General features: G+C 36.9%; 1 protein-coding gene across 2 annotated transcripts in view; it reads right to left on the minus strand.

Annotated features, from left to right (window-relative positions):
- Window positions 1–1207: 1207 nt before the first annotated feature.
- Window positions 1208–24272, minus strand: part of LOC124804697 (tyrosine-protein phosphatase non-receptor type 9) — a 794886-nt gene continuing 771821 nt past the window's right edge. For both annotated transcript variants that reach the window (XM_047264951.1, XM_047264952.1), the window contains exons 10-12: window positions 22792–23021; window positions 7947–8154; window positions 1208–2580 (exon numbers count right to left, since the gene is read on the minus strand). In XM_047264951.1, coding sequence (XP_047120907.1) covers window positions 2351–2580; window positions 7947–8154; window positions 22792–23021 — 668 coding nt within the window. In that variant the 3' untranslated portion in view covers window positions 1208–2350. The remainder of the gene's footprint in view (window positions 2581–7946; window positions 8155–22791; window positions 23022–24272) is intronic.

Here is a 24272-nt window from a genome sequence, read left to right on the forward strand (position 1 = left end):
AATGTATGCCGAGAATAACAGCAACAAAAAAATGCAGAAAATGTGCTGGAAACAGCAGCAACAATTGTAAAATCATGCTGTTACATATAGTAAATATGGTATTATGACATTATTCACAGTAAACAATATCTGCAGCCAAACAGTAACCATGTAATGCTGTTTTACAATGTTATTTCTGCATATTTTAGAATCAAAGTACCCACTGGTGATGGCAATATCTTCCGCCGAAAATAGTTTGGGAATAAATAACAGAAGTGTTTTGTGACAAAGCAGACCAACATTCCCATATTGTTGTTTTTGTGTGCAAACATGGACCAATGGAACAGTTTCATGATAAAACTACCGTAGCAGGATACAGGATCAATATCAACAAAATTTAAACAAGGCTAATGGAATGTAGTCAAATTAACTCAGGCTCGCTGAGGGAATTGTGTTAGGAATGATATGTTAAAAGCAGTGAATGAGTTTTGCTATTTGGGCAGCAAAATAACTGATGAAGGCTGAAGTACAAAGAGGTATTTGTTAATACCTAAATAAATTTAAGTGTTAAGATGTCTTCTTGAAGGTTCTTGGGAGTGTGGCCTCGTATGGGAGTGAAACACGGTTGATTTGCATTTTAGTCAAGAAGAGAAAAGAAGCTTTTGGTGCTACCTAATTTTACTGAAGATGAAATAGATAGGTTGAGTAACTAATGAGGAATTGCTGAACTGAACTGTGGTAGCAAGAAATTCATGGCACAAATAGACTAACAGAAGGGACTGGTTGACTGGATAATGGAGGGAAGTATAGGGTTAAAAATTGTACGGGGCTGCCAAAAAATGAATGCACTAAGCATGTTCAAATGGACACAGGTTGCATTAATTATTAGAACTGAAGAGGCTTGCACAGGATGCGGTAGTGTGGAGGGCTGCATTAAACCAATCTTTGGGCTGAAGGCCATAACAACAGACATAGGTGAGTAATGGTCTGGTGCTGTTCGGAATGTTTCGTTTTCAATAGAAATTTGCTCATCAACATTGCTGTTCAATATCTTCAGTTGCATGATTATTTCTTCTCATGTTTTTATCACACTTCTGCTTGGAAGATATTTACAATGTATATGTTTTTCATAAACATATAAATTTCACCATCTGCAAGTTGGCAAGGTATATCACACACATATATTATAGAAAAAAAAGGAACTGACGACATTCTAATAATGTGAATGTAAAAACTGTCACACTACTCTTTATTTCAGTCCTACATAGTTTGTGACTGACATCTTTTACAAGACAGTATAATACCTGCAGCATGCATTGCATATTAAATTTCTTAATGCTTCGTAAAATCTTCATGAAAGTAACTGTTGTCGTCACAAGGACAACATCAGGCCATAAGGCATCACAAACATAAATTACATTGTTTGCTGAATGGAAAGGCATTCACAGATTCAATCACAATGTTTAACTGATGCACTGATCACAGTTTAAATAACCTTGAACATCAGAAAGGAAGTTACCTTTAGTAAGGCCACAATTTGCAATATTAGCTCAGACTCTATGTGATATTAGAGCAGAACCAAGGTAATACAGAAATGTTGAGGTACAATGTTAACTGGAATGGAAATTCTCCAATACTTCAGTTCTGGAGAAACAGCAACAAGTTTTCACACATACAACATTATGCAGATTATATTTACTGCTTAGAACATCAGGAACTTTTCAATAAATATGTTTGTACATATTCTTACACAGCTGTAAAAACTTGTTATTTTAAGTGTACCATTCTCTAATTCCCCATAGAATTTAGACTGAGATATTCACCTCAGTAGAAATATACTTCTGATATATGTGATATGACAGTTTTGTTGCCTGTTACACTTGGTTTGACAAAGTTATTGAAGAGAGAAAAATAGAACAGTAAAATAAAAATCACAATTGATAGCACGAATATTTGTATCACATAGTTTGTTGATAAATGTACATTACACATCAATTGTATATACAGAGACAATGTACAGTAACTATTGTGACAGTCTAAAACACAGATTATGAATATGACAAAATTTAATTCTCCAGTGTAACACCAAAATGTCCGGCAGAGATTCATGTACAAGTTCTGTAACTTGGTAACAAAATTGGCAACACTGGGCACAGTCACACATAATACATTCATAATTCTATCACATATCACACAACAACAGCTGGCTTCTTTGTGTCTTGTTATAAAGCCTCATGATATTTCAGTTAATATGTAACTTGAGACAGACATTTTATCACACCAAGGATATACAAAATTATTCGGTATCCACAATAACACTGAAATACTGTTTAAAGTCAGAACAAAGTCAGCACACAACTTTGTACACAACCTAATCTGACTCATCATCAACACCATTGTCGAAGCCTGCCAGGTCGACCTCCGGAATTAGTCCTTTGGCAATGGCATATTCAATCAGTGCTAGATGGCAGAACACATACTGATCTGGCATCTGTATCGAGTATGCTCTCTGGGAGCGTATTCGTTCCACCGTTCCTCTGACATCGACGGTACCTACATCTTCCAGGCGACTGATGCATATGTCCAGAGTGCAAAATGTTCCTGCATTGTGAAATAATTTGAGAATTAATCAAATGTAATTGTTTAATGCTTAAAACTAATAGGTAAGCTACTTGAAAAAGAAGAGATACTTCTAAACAAAGTAGAAAGGATTTTTTCTGTAAACAAAATCTGTCACAAAGATCTGCAGCACATTTTTAATGCAGGTAGGAAAGCATAGTCATGGAATCACAGCAAAATGTCAAGCATTTAAAGGTCTTGCAACTGTACCATTTATGCAAACAGCAGATCTTCTGGCAGTATTTAATCTTCTTTCCAAATTTTAAGAGATCAGTAGTGCATAGTGCTGTCAAAACCATTTTTCAATCAAAGAGAGAAACACACAAGTTAGCAACACACGAATTTTCTTCTGCATTGCATTCACACAATGTCTTTCCATGACTGGTGACTCAAGAGTTACATTTATATGGTAATTAGTAATTACAGAGCAGCTATTATTACAGTTTTCTTGCTATACAGTGAAAAACAGTATCCTCTGTTCACCCATTTTGACTACGTACCATTACCTTGTTGCATAATACAGCACATATTTTTACAAGCCTGTGAGTTTCAGGCTTATTTTTCTCCCATCTGCTTGGTTTTTCACTTCTTAGCCATCTTTTACATATCATTAAGAGTTTTGTATAATGTAAAGCACATAGCTTGGTCATTTTGTTTTATTATTTCTCTGCTTAAATTGCTACATTCACATTTTAGATATGTGATTCTTTTTTATGTATCCTATTTTACATTAATAGAGCCCATAATGTATCATTATGATGATCTACTTAGCATGGTCTACATTACCACTAATTTTTAATCACTGTTTTTACTGTTCATTCATTCTGCATATGTACCATTGCCTAATTACCTAAAACTTCACATATTGTTACATTATTATGAAAAGGATAGTTGCTATTCACCATATAGCAGAGATTCTGTTTCGTTATATGGTGAGTAGCAACTATCCTTTTCATAATATTGTTACATTCCATCCTGGATTTTCCATTGTTTGACATATTGTTACATGTTCAAGAGTTATCCAGTTTAACAGCCTACTACAGTTCAAAATGAAGTATTGTACGTGCTTGGATCTGTCAGTCCAGATTCTCCATGTCCTCGCTAATAAAGGCATCAGTTTACTTCCTTGTACACCATTGGCAGCTCCACTGCACAATGCCTAATAATCTTCCGGCATGACCCTCCGCACTTGGTCATGACTGGTGTTAATAGCACGCAGCTGTCCAAAGGTACACAGTGTGGGTACAGCGTTTGTTTTTGGTTTGTTTCTGCTTCACCCTACCCACCTGGACACTACTTTTTAGGTCCATTAGGCCCTCTCCTCTTTTTTCAATTTTCATCAAAGATGCGGTGATTTGGAGCCCTTGGAGTGACTGGCCTGACCACATATTATGCTTTACCAAATACAAAAAGTGAGTCACCTTGTTTCATTAGTCTGCTCTTTGGTGTCTCCAGATATGTTATATATTGCTTCCCTCATCTACATTGCATGTTTATACACTTGAAGATGGGATTTTAACATCCCAAAACTGGTCATTGTTTGAATAAATCTTTAATACAACTGAAGCACATCTCTCTAAATTAATCAATCATGCTTTTCAATTGCATATGTCCTACATAACAAATCTTGTGCAATATAAACATTAATGTAAGTGATGTTGAGAAATAGTTGAAATCTTTAAAACTGAACAAAGCTCCCAGGTCCAGTGCAGTACCTATCACATTCAGTCTTGAATCCACAGCTGAGTTACCACCTCCTTTATCCATAATCTACTTTAGATCACATAAACAGAAACCCATGCATGACAATTGAAAGAAAGCCAAAGTCACACACATCTACAAGAGGGGTAGCAGAGCTGATCCACAAAACAGCCATCTACATTGCATGTTTATACACTTGAAGATGGGATTTTAACATCCCAAAACTGGTCATTGTTTGAATAAATCTTTAATACAACTGAAGCACATCTCTCTAAATTAGTCAATCATGCTTTTCAATTGCAGATGTCCTACATAACAAATCTTGTGCAATATAAACATTAATGTAAGTGGCAGACTCTGCAAGAGAGGCGCTCTGCATAGCGGTGTAGCTTGCTCGCCAGGTTTCGAGAGGGTGCGTTTCTGGATGAGGTATCGAATATATTGCTTCCCCCTACTTATACCTCCCGAGGAGATCACGAATGTAAAATTAGAGAGATTCGAGCGCGCACGGAGGCTTTCAGACAGTCGTTCTTCCCGCGAACCATACGCGACTGGAACAGGAAAGGGAGGTAATGACAGTGGCACGTAAAGTGCCCTCCGCCACACACCGTTGGGTGGCTTGCGGAGTATAAATGTAGATGTAGATGTAGAAATAACCTTGATATCTGTTTGTTGCAGAAACTTGAAACATATTATTCAAAAATAATGAGATATATCACACAGAATGACCTCCTCCAATCCAACCAGCATGGATTCCAAAAACACTCATCATGTGAAAACCAACTAATAGCTTTCTAATAAGACATCCTGGCAGCATACATCAAAGCAGTCAGGTATACACAGTATTTCTTGATTTCCAAGAAGCATTTGACTCAGTACACATGAGTGCTTATCATCAAAAGTACAGCTGTATGGGGTACCATGCAAAATTTGTGACTGGACTGAAGATTTCTTGGTAGGGAGGATGCAGTGTGGTGTCTTGGATGGAGAGCCACTGACAGACACACAAATAATTTTTGAAGTGCTCCAGGGAAGTGTCTCTGGAGCCTTGCTGTTCATTTTGTATGTTAATGACCTTGCAGGTAATGTTAACAGAAACTTCAGACTTTTCTCGTATGATGCAGTTATCTATAAAAATATACTGTCTGAAAAAACTCTTTGTCTTTAAATATGTCTGCTTGTGTCTGTATATGTGTGGATGGTTATGTGTGTGTGTGCGAGTGTATACCCGTCCTTTTTCCCCCTAAGGTAAGTCTTTCCGCTCCCGGGACTGGAATGACTCCTTACCCTCTCCCTTAAAACCCACATCCTTTCGTCTTTCCCTCTCCTTCCCTCTTTCCTGATGAGGCAACAGTTTGTTGCGAAAGCTTGAATTTTGTGTGTATGTTTGTGTCTGTTTGTGTGTCTGTCGACCTGCCAGCACTTTCATTTGGTAAGTCACATCATCTTTGTTTTTAAATATATTTTTCCTAAGTGGAATGTTTCCCTCTATTATAATAATAGCAAAGTAAGCATGATAAAATATGGATTTTGTCATTGTCATTATTTTTATCATCATTATTATTCTTAGTGTTTGCTCGTGTTATCCTATAATTATAATGGCGCATAGAACATTTCAGACATAACTTGGGTTGTATGTTTTATCAAACAAAGATAAATATAATGGAGCAGGACTCTCTAAATCAGAATACTAATGAAATTTGTTATTTCTTCTTCTTCTTCTTCTTCTTTTCCTTGCAGATTAGCTGTGGCTGGCACCACTTATCGACCTCAGTTGCGATCTTCTTCTGCCTTGGCTTTCCTCAATGTTCATATTCTTTACTTCCATTGCCTCCTCCATTTCATGCTGTCAGTTGCATCATGGGCAATCCCTTTTCTTCTGGTGGGATGGGATCCATCATAGTATCCTATTTGGTATCCTGTCTTCACTCACCCTACTCAAATGGTAATATCCCAGGCTCCTGCTCTGTACTAAACTACACTCCAGACTGTACTCTTATAGTCTCTTCTTCCTTGTTCTTCTCATCTTTTTCTTCCACAGAACAGAGTTCATTGTCCTTGTCAGAGCTTATACTTTATTAATCCTACTAGTGACTTCATCATGGCCAGTGCCCTGTTTATTAAATAATCCCCAAGACATTTTGCCTTTTTGACACCTACAATTAATTCTCTATCTACTTCCAAATTATTTACTTTTTCCATTCCAACAGCCAAGTACCCACACTTCTTTACATTATTCTTCAGGCCAGCTTTATTGTAATCCTCTTTAAGTTTTCTTATTATATAGCTCAGAACATCTTCATCTTCAGCTATTACAATCTGGCCGTCTGCAAAATATAGACTAAGTCTGCATATTCCTCCTAGATGCAGCTTAGAGAGGGTCGGTGACAGTGCACATCCCTGCTGCAGACCCCTATTTACCTCAAATGCTTCTATTCAGTTATTCTCAATCATTACTCTTGCTGTATTAGCCTTTAGCAATCTTTGGTCAAACTCTCTCTCTTTCAACTTTTCCCACTGTTTGTTGGTGGGTACATTATCATATGCTTTCTCTAGGTCAATCAATGGAGCTTGCATCTCCAGTCCAACCTTTTTGCATTTTTCATGTTTTCGTTTCATTGTGAAGATGTCCATTACCAATCTTCCTGTTCAGAGCTTGGCTTGTTATTCTTGCTGCTTGTGAGTTCTTTCTTTCTCTACCAGAGCTTTCAGTACCTCCAAGTACAGTCTTCCAATGAAAGGGGTCACTGCCAATTCCTTATAGCGATTTGGGTCATTATGTGACCCGTTCTTATTTACTGGTCTTAAGTAACATGTTTTCCATGGAACATATTCTCTATTTAATATCCTTCAAAGAGCCTTCTTAGCATCTCCAACAATTTCAGTGAAATTTATTATTTATATACTTTTAATGGGTAGTAGAATCTTATTATCTGTAGTTTCCCACTTGCAAAACTTGTTAAAATGATGTTAACAAAGTTGTACGGAAAAAACAAGAAACTTACAGAAATAGCATTAAATTAAAATAGAAGTTAATATTTTTCCTTCAAATAGGGAAAAATCAGGAAATATGTAAGCTGGAAGATTATGTATACTATACAAGTTATCCTTTTTTAGCTATTTTTCTTTTCTGCTGGGCTGCAAAATTGTCTCTTAAACATGTAGTCAGGGTTATATTTCTATTAGGAACCCATTGTTATCACCAGCACCTTGTGCTACCACCACTACTGTAGACACATTAACATTTGTATTAACTTTATTAATTAATTACAATAAACTGAAAGAAATTTATTGATGCAAAACATTATAGTCAAATGAAACAGCGTGGAATCAAAGCAAAATGACAAATATCTAAAAGTTTTACAATTGGACAGTGTACTCAAACAGTAGGTTTTGAATCAATGTTTAATTTTCTTTCCCAATTTACAAGATTAGCAGTATGTACTGCTGTCAAAACCATTTTCAATCAGAGAGAGAGAGAGAGAGAGAGAGAGAGAGAGAGAGAGAGAGAAAGAAGTTAGTAACACAGGAATTTTCTGTTGATTCACACCATGTCTTCCTATGACTGATGATTGCACAGGCAATGTGTGATCTTTGCGTTTCTACACATCAGATAGAGGAGAAGTATGAATATTAGAATCACATACCTGTCCGACCTATGCCAGCACTACAATGTACAACAATTGGTGGCCCACGGGGATGTCCAGCCCATGTGTCCCCCAAGCGAGCTACCATTTTGGCCTGCTGCTGACGCACTTTCTCAAGAAAGTCAAGCATGGCCATTGCACTATGTGGTACGCCGTAATCCGGCCAAGATGTGAATTGGAAGTGACTCACTTCCCTGCTCTCTTCCGTCTGTGAAAATAAAGTTACAAACAACCAAATAAGAAGAAATGTAATAACAACTGAAATTTACACACACTGTGTTGAATATGCATTCAGTGGTGAAACCAAGGCAATGACAAGTGAACTAAGGAACAGTGTAGAAAAGTTGTGGAGTGGAATAAATCAGTCATTGGTGGGCAAACTTGGTATTAAGAACAATGAAGCAAAAAATTTGAGAAGCCAGATATCAAACTTCAGTAACCAGGCCACAAAAGTAAAAAAAGAACTTGTGGTAGAACCAGAGCACAAACAATTGGATCCATGGAGCAGTCTTGCTGAAAATAACAATTTAAAGGTAGAATTAGATCACACAAATGAAGTTAAAAATATTTGGACTGTAGAAAATGAAATGCTAAGAAGACACCAAAAATGTAGGTTTCAATGTAAAAGGTTACACACATTAGAAGTGGAACTGGAAATTTTGCCGATGCTGTACCTATAGTTTATGCAAATGTCAACAAACGCAGAAGTACTGGAAATAAAGTAAAATATAAAAGACTACAGTAGAAAGAAAATATTTGAACAAATGCGAGCTATAAGCAAGCATGTTTGCCAAATACCATCTGAATGCAGATACAACGTGATTTGTAAACTTAACTGAAACTGTTGAACAATAGGTTATTCTGCACATTAAGTTACTATGAAAATATCTATTTGTCTATAAAAGAATGAACAAGCTAAGAATGTTACTATAGGAATATAAAAGTATTATGGGGTTGTGTAGCACAAAACTGAGTAGTAGCTATGTAGTGTACAGTTATGCTAAGAAATATTTGGAGTCAAAAGTCCAAGGCATTTTCATATTTTTCAACACATACTTATAATGTCAAGTTGAAGCAAGTGCTTTCAAGGAAATTCATGTCAGAAGTAAAACAAGATATTTAGAAAATAGAGATGATTTATGTACACCATGGTTTCACTGACTATGTGACTAGTGAACACAGGGCCCCAACTTAATGTGGATCTTACTTCAAAAATTTTGGTCTCCAGAGCCACATTCATTCTCTGACTATCCAGTAAATCATTCTCAAGTTATCTTCTCCTATTATGCTATCCTTCTTCATTAGGTATCAGGTGTATATGTGAAAGAGTTTCTCACATGTACAGCACTTTTAATAAGTAGTTTGTTTTTTATTTGTCTAAGAGATAGAAAGATTCTTCCAGTTTTGAAATGAAGGTAGTGTTTAATTTGTTAAATCTGAGGATATCTGAAGAATGGTTACACTAAAAGATTTTTTACCCTGCTAGGAAGGAAAGATATATTTACATTTATGATTGTTTAGTGGAGAATTGTCTTACATTTTGAGAAGGAAAGTTTTTTGCTGTTTTTGAGGAAAAATTGTTTTGGATTGATGATATTAGATATAATTTGATTTTGGTGCTGTCTAGTTTTATGAAAATTGTACAAATGCAAATTTTGGACGTATTTGGGAAACGTTTGGGCTATATTTGTAAGTGGAAAGAAAGAAGTCAGACTTCTTGGTCTGCTATTGTCATCTTCAAGGTCTGTAATCACCATTTAAATATAGCTGCTATAATGAAAATATTAAGCTGAAACTTTGGACTTTAACAACTATGACAACCACATTTTACTGTGGAAAATGTTTAGAGTGAGGAGCTTATTTTCCAGACCATATATGTAATATCTGAAAACTAAAATAGGTGAGAATTATATCTCACGTAAGTAACTTTGTTTGTGAACTGAATTAATGTTTGACATATATTGGAGAGGTGGTTTTCATTCTCTCTGAACGTACTGAACATGTGCTGGATTAGTATGATTTAAGAACCAATACACTACGTACAAAATATTTTGTAATGTGGAGGAAGCAGGTTGAACATTGTTCAAAAATTTGAGTTAACTATGAGTATTATGATGTGATAGGTCCTAAAGTACATATTTTCTTCATGTTTTGATGAGATACTGACGAAGTATAGTTGTATTGTAGCAATCTGGAGATGACGATTATGATATATGATGAGGTTGGTACTGTTAGGAAACTGTCTCTGTACTGTGGTGTGTGACACTCACTTTTGTCATGGAGTATGTTTTTGTATCAAGGGATAAGATGAAGAATCATAAAACATGTCTTGCAAAAATGAAAATGGTAAAACAGTTAGTTATGAAAGATGAGAAGGAAGTCTTTTGTGATCATGCTGTTGTATGAAACATTCTCAGACTTCTTGCCACATCAGTTCAGGGTAAATCCTCAAGTTTTTGATGATTACCTCCATCATCTTAGTCAGGAGTAGCTGTCATTGCTCCTGATGAAGACGATGGAAGTAACTGTCAAAAGCTTGAGGTTTTACCATGAATTGACAATGCAAGACATCTGAGAATGTTTTATATGGTTCTAAAAGATGTTTTGGAGTAAATGATATAGCTACATAATATATTGTACTGACTTATTACTTCTTGTATCAAGTCTAGATTATTTACAGGTATAATGTTCAAGGAAGATTTGGGAGGAGGGTGTTGCTCAAATTGAAATAAAACCAGAAAACTATTTTTGATGTAGAAAAAATGTGGGAGGTTTTATTCTCTGGTGCCTAGCAAAAACGTTTTATTGTTATAAAACAGTTTGGTGAGAAAGATAATAAACTCAAAGGAACATTAGTGTCCAGAAGCACATTCTGTCATGGGAATTTGAAACTGCTCTGGGACTATTCTTAGAATTCCGTGCCATGTAAAGCATAATGAAGTTCTAGAAGATACATCAAAGCTTAACACTTTTGATGTAGATGACAATGATACTTTAATAAGGAAACTTGATCACTATGTGATTAGAGAAACAGTTCCTGGTAAATCATACCTGTAACACAGGAAACAAGCAACAGAAGTAAAATTTGAATGAAACAAATATATATCTAAATTTCAACAAATAAGCCATGGTGTAACACAAGGCATCATATTAGGATCTCTGTTGTTTCTGATTCATAAAAACGATTTACCTCTTAATACTGAAAATGAAATGATTCTTTTAGTAGATGATACCACCGGCATAACCATTGGCAGAAATTTTTAAGTGCTGTAGAGAAAATAGGATTCAGGTGTTCTTCAGAAAATGCAAGGCTGTATATGGAAGAGGCAATACCTATGCAACTTGATAAAACTGAAATTCAACCCACCTCTCCTACTGAAATTAGGAAAATAATAAATTCACTCAAAAGTAAAAGCTTGTATGGAATTGTTGCCACTTCAAACAGAGTACTAAAAGCTTGTTCTCAGCCTCAAGTCTCCATTCCTTCCACACTAATTATGTAAGTGAAGACCAGATATGGCTCAAATTCAAAGATACAGTATTGACAGCAATAGATAGATTCATACCGCATAAGCTAATAAGAGACGGGACTGATCCACCTGGTACACAAAACACGTCAGAACACTGTTGCAGAAGCAATGAAAAAAGCATGCCAAATTCTGAAGAACGCAAAATCCCCAAGACTGGCTAAGTTTCATGGAAGCTTGAAATTTAATGCAGCCATCAATGCGAGATGCTTTTAATAGTTTCCACAATGAAACATTGTCTCAAAATATGGTAGAAAACCCAAAGACATTCTGGTCGTATGTAGAGTGCACCAGAGGCATAAAACAGTCAATACTATCACTGCGCGATAGCGATGGAAATGTTACTGACAATGGTGTCATTAAAGTGGAGTTACTAAAACAGTTTTTCGTAACTCCTTCATGAAAGAAGACAAAGTAAATATTCCAGAATTCGAAACCAGAACAGCTGTTAGCATGAGTGACATAAAAGTAGATACCTTACGTGTTGCGAAACAATTCAAATCACTTAAAGAAAGGCAAGTCTTCCAGTCCAGATGGTATACCAATCAGGTTCCTTTCAGAGTATGCAGAGACAATAGCACCCTTCTTAACAATCATATACAACTGCTCACCTGATGAAAGGTCTGTTCGGTCTGTTCCTAAAGACTGGAAAGTAGCACCGATCACACCAATATTCAAGAAAGGAAATAGGAGTAATCCATTGAATTACAGACCCATATCACTAACCTCAATTTGCAGTAGGATTTTGGAGCATACACTGTACTCGAACATTATGAATCACCTTGAAGAAAATGACTTATTCATACATAACCAACATGGATTCAGAAAATATCGTTATTGTGCAACACAGCTAGCTCTTTATTCTCATGAAGTAATGAGTGCTGTCGACAAGGGATCTCAGATTGATTCCATATTCCTAGATTTCCAGAAGGCTTTTGATACTGTTCCTCACAAACAACTATTAATCAGATAGCATGCATATGGAGTATCGTCTCAGTTGTGTGACTGGATTTGTGATTTCCTCTCAGAGAGGTCACAGTTCGTAGTGATAGACGGTAAATCACCGAGTAGAACAGAAGTTATATCTGGTGTTCCACAAGGTAGTGTCATAGGCCCTCTGCCGTTCCTGATTTACATAAATGATCTAGGTGATAATCTGAGCAGCCCACTTAGAGTGTTTGCAGATGACGCTGTAATTTACCATCTAGTAAAATCATTAGATGCTCAATTCCAATTACAAAATGATTTTGAGATAATTTCTGTATGGTGCGAAAAGTGGCAATTGGTAATAAACAAAGAAAAGTGTGAGGTTATCCACATGGGTACTAAAAGAAATCTGATAAATTTTGGTGTACGATAAATCGCACAAATCTAAGGGCTGTCAATTTGACTAAATACCTAGGAATTACAATTACGAGCAACTTAAATTGGAAAGACCACATAGATAATATTGTGGGGAAGGCGAAACAAAGACTGCACTTTGTTGGCAGAACACTTAGAAAATGTGACAAACCGACTAAATAGACAGCCTACATCACACTTGTCCGTCCTCAGCTGGAATATTGCTGTGCGGTATGGGATCCTTACTGGGTAGGATTGACGAAGGACATCGAAAAAGTGAAAAGAAGAGCAGTTCGTTTCATGTTATCGCACAATAGGGGTTAGACTGTCACTGATATGATGAGCGAGCTGGGGTGGCAGTCACTGAAACAAAGGCGGTTTCCTTTGCGGCGAGGTCTATTTACAAAATTTCAATCACTAACTTTCTCTTCTGTATGCATAAATATTTTGTTGACACCCACCTACGTAGGGAGAAATGATCATCAGAATAAAGTAAGAGAAATTAGAGCTCGAACAGAAAGATTTAGGTGCTCCTTTTTCCCACGCGCCATTCGAGAGTGGAATGGTAGAGAAGTAGTATGAAAATGGTTCGATGAACCCTCTGCCAGGCACTTAAATGTGAATTGCAGAGTAACCATGTAGATGTAGATGTAGGTGTAGATGTAGATGTAGATAAGTAGGATTCTCAGCCTCAAATGTAACAGCTCTTTGCAACAGCACATTATTCCAGATAGACTGAAATATGCTATTGTTAAACCAGTGCATAAAAAAAGAGGTTAGGTCTGATGCTAACAACTACTGCCCAATCTCACTTCTGACAGTTTTACCCTAAATTCTTGAAAAAGTAATGTATTGAAGAGTAGCTTCACATATGCCTCAAAAGGAAGTACTAAAAAATATGTCAGTTTGGTTTTCAGGAAGGATTTTTAACAAAAAATGTTATATATGCTTTCACTGATCAAATATAAAATACTCTGAATAGCCAAACATCATCCATTGGAATTTTTTGTGATCTCTCAAAGACTTTTGCTGTATGAATCTTGAAATTCTTCTAGATAAGCTTATGTATTGTTGTATGAGTGGGACAGTGCACAAATGGTTTAATTCATATTTAACCAGAAGGTTGAAATTAACAGTACAGACAGTTTGCAACAATCAGCAGAGTCCTCTAACTGGGGAGGTATCAAGAATGGGGTCCCACTGGGTTCAGTTGTGGGACCCTTGTTGTTCTTAACATATATTAATGACTTGCCACCCTGTAATCATGAAGCTGAAAAGCTACTTCTTTTTGCTTATGATACAAGTATAGTAACAACACCCTACAAACAAGAATTAGCTGAGGACATTGTAAATAATGTCATTCAGAAAATTAAGGGGTCCTCTGCAAATGGACTCATTACATTTTGAGAAAACACAGTATATACAAATCTGTACAGTAAACAGCATATCACCACTGATAAATACAGACTTTGAACAGAAGTCTCTTGCTAAGGCAGAATATTCAAAATTTCTTGGCATGTGCAATGATGAGAAATTGAACTGGAAGAAACACATTCATGATCTGCTGAAACGTTTAGTTTCAGCTACTTATGCTTTAAGGGTTATTTCAAATTTTGGTCATAAACATATCAGTAAATTAGCCTATTATGCCTACTTTCATTCAGTGCTTTCATACTGCATCACATTCTGAGGTAATTCATCAGTAAGAGTGAAGTTTTTATTGCACAAAAGAATGTAATCAAAATAACAGCTGCAGCTCACCCAAGATTACATAGCAGATATTTATGTAAGGAACTCTGACTATTCACAGTGCCTTCACAATACATATAATCACTTATGGAATTTGTTATTAATACTCCATCCCAATACAAAAATAATAGCAAAGAGCATAGCTACAACACTAGAAGAAAGGATGATCTTCACCATTGTGTGGTAAATCTCACTTTGGCACAGATACAGGTGAATCATGCTCTCACAAAAATCATTTAGCAAGTAGCATTAAGTGTTTGACAGACAGCCAACCAGCAATTAAAAGAATTTCTGAATGTCAACTCCTTCTACTGAACAGATGAATTTTTACATATGAAGTAGTAACTGTAAAAAAACTGAGAGATTATATCTCGAAAAGAAAACTTCTGTTAAACTGACATGTTCCACTTCATTACCAAATGTTGTATTCATGACCAATGGAACAAGTATTAATAATGGACATGAATATAGTTCAACACACAAGTTCTTAGGACTCACCACAGATAACTATCTACAGTGGAAAGACCATACTGTCACATTGACACACAAACTAAGTTCACCTACATTTGTTCTCAGAAACATTAAACCACTAGCAACAGATGATACTATGTTGTTGTTGTTGTTGTCTTCAGTCCTGAGACTGGTTTGATGCAGCTCTCCATGCTACTCTATCCTGTGCAAGCTTCTTCATCTCCCAGTACCTACTGCAACCTACATCCTTCTGAATCTGCTTAGTGTGTTCATCTCTTGGTCTCCCTCTACGATTTTTACCCTCCACGCTGCCCTCCAATACTAAACTGGTGATCCCTGGATGCCTCAGAACATGTCCTACCAACTGATCCCTTCTTCTAGTCAAGTTGTGCCACAAACTTCTCTTCTCCCCAATCCTATTCAATACTTCCTCATTAGTTATGTGATCTACCCATCTAATCTTCAGCATTCTTCTGTAGCACCACATTTCGAAAGCTTCTATTCTCTTCTTGTCCAAACTATTTATCGTCCATGTTTCACTTCCATACAATCCATACAAATACTTTCAGAAACGACTTCCTGACACTTAAACCTATACTCAATGTTAACAAATTTCTCTTCTTCACAAACGATTTCCTTGCCATTGCCGGTCTACATTTTATATCCTCTCTACTTCGACAATCATCAGTTATTTTACTCCCCAAATAGCAGAACTCCTTTACTGCTTTAAGTGTCTCATTTCCTAATCTAATTCCCTCAGCATCACCATACTTAATTCGACTACATTCCATTATCCTTGTTTTGCTTTTGTTGATGTTCATCTTATATCTCCCTTTGAAGACGCTATCCATTCCATTCAACTGCTCTTCCAGGTCCTTTGCTGTCTCTGACAGAATTACAATGTCATCGGCGAACCTTAAAGTTTTTATTTTTTCTCCATGGATTTTAATACCTACTCCGAATTTTTCTTTTTTTTCCTTTACTGCTTGCTCAATATACAGATTGAACAACATCGCGGAGAGGCTACAACCCTGTCTCACTCCCTTCCCAACCACTGCTTCCCTTTCATATCCCTCGACTCTTATAACTGCCATCTGGTTTCTGTACAAATTGTAAATAGCTTTTCGCTCACTGTATTTTACCCCTGCCACCTTCAGAATTTGAAAGAGAGTATTCCAGTCAACATTGTCAAAAGCTTTCTCTAAGTCTACAAATGCTAGGAACGTAGGTTTGCCTTTCCTTAATCTAGCTTCTAAGATAAGTTGCCTCACGTGTCCCAATATTTCTACAGACTCCAAACTGATCTTCCCCAAGGTCAGCTTCTACCAGTTTTTCCATTCGTCTGTAAACAATACGTGTTAGTATTTTGCAGCCATGACTTATTAAACTGATAGTTCGGTAATTTTCACATCTGTCAACACCTGATTTCTTTGGGATTGGAATTATTATATTCTTCTTGATGTCTGAGGGTATTTCGCCTGTCTCACACATCTTGCTCACCAGATGGTAGAGTTTTGTCAGGACTGGCTCTCCCAAGGCTGTCAGTAGTTCTAATGGAATGTTGTCTACTCCCGGAGCTTTGTTGCGACTCTGGTCTTTCAGTGCTCTGTCAAACTCTTCATGCAGTATCATATCTCCCATTTCATCTTCATCTACATCCTCTTCCATTTCCATAATATTGTCCTCAAGAACATCGCCCTTGTATAGACCCTCTATATACTCCTTCCACCTTTCTGCTTTCCCTTCTTTGCTTAGAACTGGGTTTCCAGCTGAGCTCTTGATATTCATACAAGTGGCTCTCTTTTCTCCAAAGGTCTCTTTAATTTTCCTGTAGGCAGTATCTATCTTACCCCTAGTGAGATAGGCCTCTACATCCTTACATTTGTCCTCTAGCCATCCCTGCTTAGCCATTTTGCACTTCCTGTCGATCTCATTTTTGAGACGTTTGTATTCCTTTTTGCCTGCTTCATTTACTGCATTTTTATATTTTCTTCTTTCATCAATTAAATTCAATATTTCTTCTGTTACCCAAGGATTTCTACTAGCCCTCGTCTTTTTACCTACTTGATCCTCTGCTGCCTTCACCACTTCATCCCTCAAAGCTACACATTCTTCTTCTACTGTATTTCTTTCCCCCATTCTTGTCAATTGTTCCCTTATGCTCTCCCTGAAACTCTGTACAAGGGTTTAGTCAGTTTATCCAGGTTCCATCTCCTTAAATTCCCACCTTTTTGCAGTTTCTTCAGTTTTAATCTACAGTTCATAACCCATAGATTGTGGTCAGAGTCCACATCTGCCCCTGGAAATGTCTTACAACTTAACACCTGGTTCCTAAATCTCTGTCTTACCATTATATAATCTATCTGAAACCTGTCAGTATCTCCAGGCTTCTTCCATGTATACAATCTACTTTTATGATTCTTGAACCAAGTGTTAGCTATGATTACGTTGTGCTCTGTGCAAAATTCTACCAGGCGGCTTCCTCTTTCGTTTCTTACCCCCAATCCATATTCACCTTCTATGTTTCCTTCTCTCCCTTTTCCTACTGACGAATTACAGTCACCCATGACTATTAAATTTTCATCTCCCTTCACTATCTGAATAATTTATTTTATTTGGTCATACATTTCTTCAATTTCTTCATCATCTGCAGAGCTAGTTGGCATATAAACTTGTACTACTGTGGTTGGCGTGGGCTTCGTATCTATCTTGGCCACAATAATGTGTTCACTATGCTGTTTCTAACAGCTTACTCACATTCCTATTTTCCTATTCATTATTAAACCTACTCCTGCATTACCCCTATTTGATTTTGTGTTTATAACCCTGTAGTCACCTGACCAGAAGTCTTGTTCCTCCTGCCACTGAACTTCACTAATTCCCACTATATCTAACTTTAACCTATCCATTTCCCTTTTTTTAATTTTCTAACCTACCTGCCCGATTAAGGGATCTGACATTCCACGCTCCGATCCATAGAACGCCAGTTTTCTTTCTCCTGATAACGACGTCCTCTTGAGTAGTCCCCGCCCGGAGATCCGAATGGGGGACTATTTTACCTCCGGAATATTTTACCCAAGAGGACGCCATCATCATTTAACCATACAGTAAAGCTGCATGCCCTCGGGAAAAATTACGGCCATAGTTTCCCCTTGCTTTCAGCCGTTCGCAGTACCAGCACAGCAAGGACGTTTTGGTTAGTGTTACAAGGCCAGATCAGTCAATCATCCAGACTGTTGCCCCTGCAGCTACTGAAAAGGCTGCTGCCCCTCTTCAGGAACCACACGTTTGTCTGGCCTCTCAACAGATACCCCTCCGTTGTGGTGCTGAGCCTCCCCACCAACGGCACCAATAGGATTGGTGTATTTCTCATATTTTAATTAAATAGGAATATGGGGTCATGATGTAAAAAAAAAACTCAAACAGCAAAAAGTAGCCATCAGAATAATGGCTAATGTAAGAAGAACAGCTAGCTGTAGGCCACTATTCGAAAAACTTAAAATTTTAACTTTTTAGAAGATATACATAACCATGCTGCCAGAAAGTATAAAGTTAAGAGTTTTATATCACAACACAGCTACTCTGGAAAGAAGTACTGCTGATATGGCGATGAAACTGTAGAACTGTTCGCATTATTATGAAAAGGAAAGTTGCCACTCACCATATAGCTGAGATGCTGTTACAGGTAGGCACAACAAAAGTCACAAATAAAGCTTTCGACCCATAAGGCCTTCGTCAAAAATATTATTTACTACACACTACAGTGCAGCTACAGCTGCCTGGGACTGCAGTCGCATGCGCTTGTGCTTGTGCTTGTGCTTGTGCGTGTGTGTGTGTGTGTGTGTGTGTGTGTGTGTGTGTGTGTGTGAGACGGGGGGGAGATCTGTTGTCTATTTCGATCGACGAAGGCTCTATGCGCCGAAAGCTTTATTTGTGACAGTCTTTTTGTTGTGCCTATCTGTGACCCAGCATCTCTGGTATATCGTGAGTGGCAACTTTTCTTTTCGTAATATTGTTGCATTCCGTCCTGGATTTTCCATTGTTCGACATAGAACTGTTTACCATTTTATATTTCAAACATAGCTTGAAAGAGAAATTTAGGGAAACAATAAAACTATATGCTTACAGAAAGTCCTTCCTATTCAGTCAATGAATACACACTAAATGCAAAAAATTGGAAGCACGCATACAGTGTTATGGAACTAAAATGTGCATAGACAGCCATATAAATTCAAGATGTGTTCTTATATATGGTTGAGTAGAAGTAAAATATGTCTAGGTAGACTGTATACTAAATACAAAATGTTAATTATGTATGATACTGCAGTATTTAAAATAATTAAGTAGTGTATGTGATCATTATTGTATTGAATTGGCAGTGTAAATATATCTACTTGGAACTTATCTGTTTATGTACATCCAAAGCTGCTAAATAAATAAATAAAATAAATTCACACTACTTGACTATTGTTATGTAAAAAACATTATTTTTCTAGTAATTGCTTCTGCATACAAGATTTTACCATGTCTTTTATACGTACATAATGTCATATGCAAATGATAGATACATATCTGAAGTAATATGCTCAGATGATTAATACTTATGTGAATTCTTCTTAATGCAACAAAACATTATAATTTGAATGGAAACTACTTATAATATTTTCCTGTTATTATTATTTGAGATGCACAATTATCCAATTATTATCATAATATGCAGAAGATTATCATTTCTGAAAAACATATTATGGCAGAACATTTATGTACACTGTGTTGAGAAAAAGATGAAGAGGTAAATGTTCTAGAAAGGTATATTGTAGGCTGAGACTGATTTACCTCTGGAATATGTTCACATAAGAAAGTACTTATCAGTGCTGAAACAAAATGTCATAGTATAGAGTTTGTAAATTTATATATGTAATTACTGCCTGTCAATTTGCCAGCTGATGTTATTGAATAACAATAGTAAAGTTGGTATAATCATAGTAAAATTGGTAGAAGTGTAGGACAACAATTTATATGCCACTTGACACTTATACTGTCGTATTGTGAATATAACTGTATGAGCTGACAAAACAAGCATATCCTTTTTATTCAGAAATACATTTAATTGGCATTTTATCTTGTGAACCTCAGCTTCACATGCACTATACGCATCCTCAATGCTATAACAAGACATGCTATTTACTAAGGACCTTTATATATTAATAAATTATACTATATGAACATGTTGACTATCACTGTAATAATTGCTGTATCACACAACTGTTTTGGCACACCAATTGGATTACCAGGCATGTATCATAATCAACCAGAAACTACACAAAAGTTAAGTATTCAATTTTATTCCCAGAAGTAGCAAAACATTATGAATTCCACCGCTTTTTGTTTGTATTTCATTTTAGTTAAAGCCTAGGGACATTGCCCTTCCCTAATGTTGCTGCTATTCATATTCAGTATACGCTACAAATTGTGACATCAAAAAGGTTGCACTTAACTGAAGTAAAGTTTGTACCACACGTTAAATACGACACTACAAAAACGGTTCCCATTACGGAATCTCTTACCAGCAGAATTTGTTATAGTATGAAACCCGCATGTGATTTAATCAGCACCACTAAATATCATGCAATGCATACAAAAGGTTAGGAAATTTTGCTGCTGAGCCTCATGCAAGCAGTTTGTATCCGATTCCAGTCTACAGTATGTCACAAAGAATAGAAGTGTTACAAATTAAAGACAGCAGGCATAATAGGGTTCTGACAAAAAGGGAAGAAGAATATAACTGCACAAGAGACTATGATGCAATGTACCACTGAATGAGCTGTCAAAAAATGTAATCAGTGTTGGGGTAGAGAGGTAGAACAAAATTAAGGTAAGGTTGATTGTAAAAGGACATTATTAACTGTATGAGAAATTCTCATTGAGTCTCTCATGTCATGTTGTGACATGTTCTGTGAGAAAATTCAATGGTTGAGGTCAAAGACCTTTCCCAACCATGAATTAATTCTCTCATTAAAGCCTGTGATTTATTTCAGTTTACTTGATGGCTAGTTCTTTGTAAAACAATGTAATTATTACACAAGAAAACACACTATTTTGCCTATGTGTTACATCTTTTTAGTCCATCCAGCCTAGGTTTCAAGTTCCAAGTTGCACCCATCAATACATGCGATAAACCTACAAGCAGATGACAATTATCCAAAGACATAAACCACGCAAAACTATGTATGCACTGAGAAAGCAGAATTTTGAAAAAGAAAGTTCCTTCTTTAGGACAATAACAGATAAGCACATGAATGAGATTGAAACATCATATCTTAATAACTTTCATTCTTCTTCAGAACACACAAACTGATACAGACACACAGAATTATACTGGTTGGTCACTGCAGCCCAACTGGTAATGTACTGGACTTGTGCACATAATAATACCAGTGTTGAAGGCCAAGCTATTACATGTTCAGAGACTTATCAATGAAATTTGATTGAAAATCACTGACAGAAAAATCCACCCAAAAATTAAAGAAAAATAAAATTTGAAGGTAAGCATTTTTCAAAGGAGAAAATTTTGAAAATGATAGCGGGATGGTATTGGTAACAGACCAGCAATCTGAATAACAATGAAGAAAGTCTATTTCCCTCATGTGCCTCAAATTCATAATTCAGAAACAATACACATGCAGAGGACAGTCTTTTATGATTTAATAACGGATAGTGATACAAATATTAGTTGGTCACAGAGGTCAACAAAGCCATGAAAGGTGCTATTCTGAAGATGGGAAGAGGGAGGAGAACCCTGAAGTCTTTTTATCAATGGTGGAATACACAGTATCGTAGCATAGTTGTAGGAGAATACTATATTCAAGCTAAAATTCACAATTCATGGTCTAAAACTGTGTGGAAAATGATTGTCTTTCTAGTTGTTGGACCGTGACAAAAACAGATGTACAGTGAAATATCTACAATGTTTACAGTCTGCTTATCTGGTCATATTTAAGATACCTTACAAATAAAGGTATACTAATCACAGAGTTACTAATATGTAGTTCTTGGCCACAAAATGACAGCAACTGTGATAAATCTGGTGGAAAAATACAGCTGTTAAGGAAAATATATTAAAAATTAGAGGTGAAAGCACAAGAAGGACAGAGGTGACATAAGCAGAAAAAAGAAAAAAAACTTAGAACCATTTTTGAAGGAAGTTATCCTATGTATTCAAAAGTTTTCAGGTTAGCTCATGGTTTAACAATCTGATTCTCATTATTGGTCCTAGTTCTGCAACTACTGCTTGTGTCCACTAATGAACACTTTTTAGTTCCACATTTTATTTATGATATTCACAGATAAACATTAGTGACAGTTATAGGGCAAATTATTCTGATCTATGCAAAAAGGAAGAAGAAATCACCACACCTTAAAAAATTTATGAAACCTGTCATTGGTAATATGACTTTGTATCTTAGGGATTTAAAATCTGAAAACTGCTTCTTCTGCTAAAAAAGAAAGTAGGCAATAAAATGTAGCAAAAAGCAATCACCGATCATTATACAGTGTAGTCTTATTATCCTCTGTTCCTAGTCCTAAAAGACAGCACCAACTTATAGTTGGAGTTCTGCATTTCTGGGTCTGCACGAGGAGAGGGTCAATGAATTCAGTCTCTTTCTACACAGGTTAGTTACACAGTACAATAGGGCAAGTTACAGTTCTTCACTGAGGAACAATGTAAGAAAAATGTCTTGTGACTGAAACATTACCTTCTGATTAGTCAGATGTAGAGTTGAGATCGTGTAATCAGGCTGCTGCTCAACTGATGTCGTTGTGACACTAAAATTTCCAAATGTAGCTGTCCCGCCCTCAGTAGGTTCCCAGTACTGGCCACACTTATTACGACCTCTTTCCACCACACGGGTAGTCATCACCACCACCAGTGCCTGTTGTTCCCAAATCATACGCCAGAAGTCGCCTGCTGTTTTCGGAAGAGGGCCTGAAAAATAGGTTCATCACTTCGAATTGTTCTCTGGTGCTGTCAGAACATTTTACACATTTCTAAAAATTCTAAAATATACAGGGTGAACATCAATAAAACTGACAAACTGTAGGAACAGATACCTGACTGGAAAAGGAGAAAGGGTCCCATGAACATGGGTCTGGAAATGCAACGTTGCCACAGTAGATGGCACTGATGAATGAAAGTTCCTCTGACCACGTGTCATGTGTTCCTTGTGTGCTGCAGGCTGTGTGACTGATACAATGTACTGTAAGCAGCAAAATGGTCTGGTAACTACGCCAGTAACAAGTCGATTTGGTGTTTACATATCATCAAGCAAGTGGAAATGGTTGAGAAGTAGCACAGCTATACCAAAACAAGTACCCTCACAAAAATCAACCACATCACACAACACTTCAAGCCCTTTTTGGCCATTTGTGTGATCATAGGTCCTTTCAGACAGATGAACACACAGGGAGGCGGCAGACTGTGCATACACCAGATTTGGAGGCCTTGGTTCTACAGGGCACTGAGACAAACCCTAGACAAGCTCGAGGTTAGTGGCCTACCAACTTGGTGTTAGCCAAAGTACAATTATGTGCGCCCTGCATGACAACCACTACTATTCCTATGATCTGCAGTGAGTGCAAGGATCATCAGGAGCAGATTTCTCTCTAGAGGAATAATTTTGTCATTTGCACTAGACCACCACAATTATGGGGTTTCTGTCATCTGTCCTCTTTACTGACAAAGCAGCCTTTATCAGAACTAGCATCATCAGTCTGCATAGTTGTCATCTGTGGGCTACAGACTTCCTGCAGATTACTCTGCATAGACTGCTTGGGAATGTTACTTTGGAAATATAACAGGTTTTTTGTTTCCGCATGATTGAGCATCACCCCATTCCACATTACAGTTTGCCGACATCTCATCATCATCTTCCCTGTACACTAGATAGGACATGGAGGACCTGTAGCATGGCTTGCTAGATCATCGGACTTAAACCCCCTTGGGGAATCTGAAAGGCATTGCTTATGCTGAACCAGTTCCTGATATGCTGACCCTTCAACAGCATGTTCACAAGACCTGTGACACTATTTGGAGAGGCTGGAATGTGCAAAAGAGTGCGGCAAGCCATGATGTGATATATGAATGTTTGCACTGTGACCCATGGAGGCCTCTTTAAACACCTGTTGTGACATGAATGCGATGCAGCTCTGTACTGTGTTCTGGGATGATTTGTTGTTG

Source organism: Schistocerca piceifrons, chromosome 7 (genome assembly GCF_021461385.2).
Source record: "Schistocerca piceifrons isolate TAMUIC-IGC-003096 chromosome 7, iqSchPice1.1, whole genome shotgun sequence".
NCBI lineage: Eukaryota > Metazoa > Arthropoda > Insecta > Orthoptera > Acrididae > Schistocerca > Schistocerca piceifrons.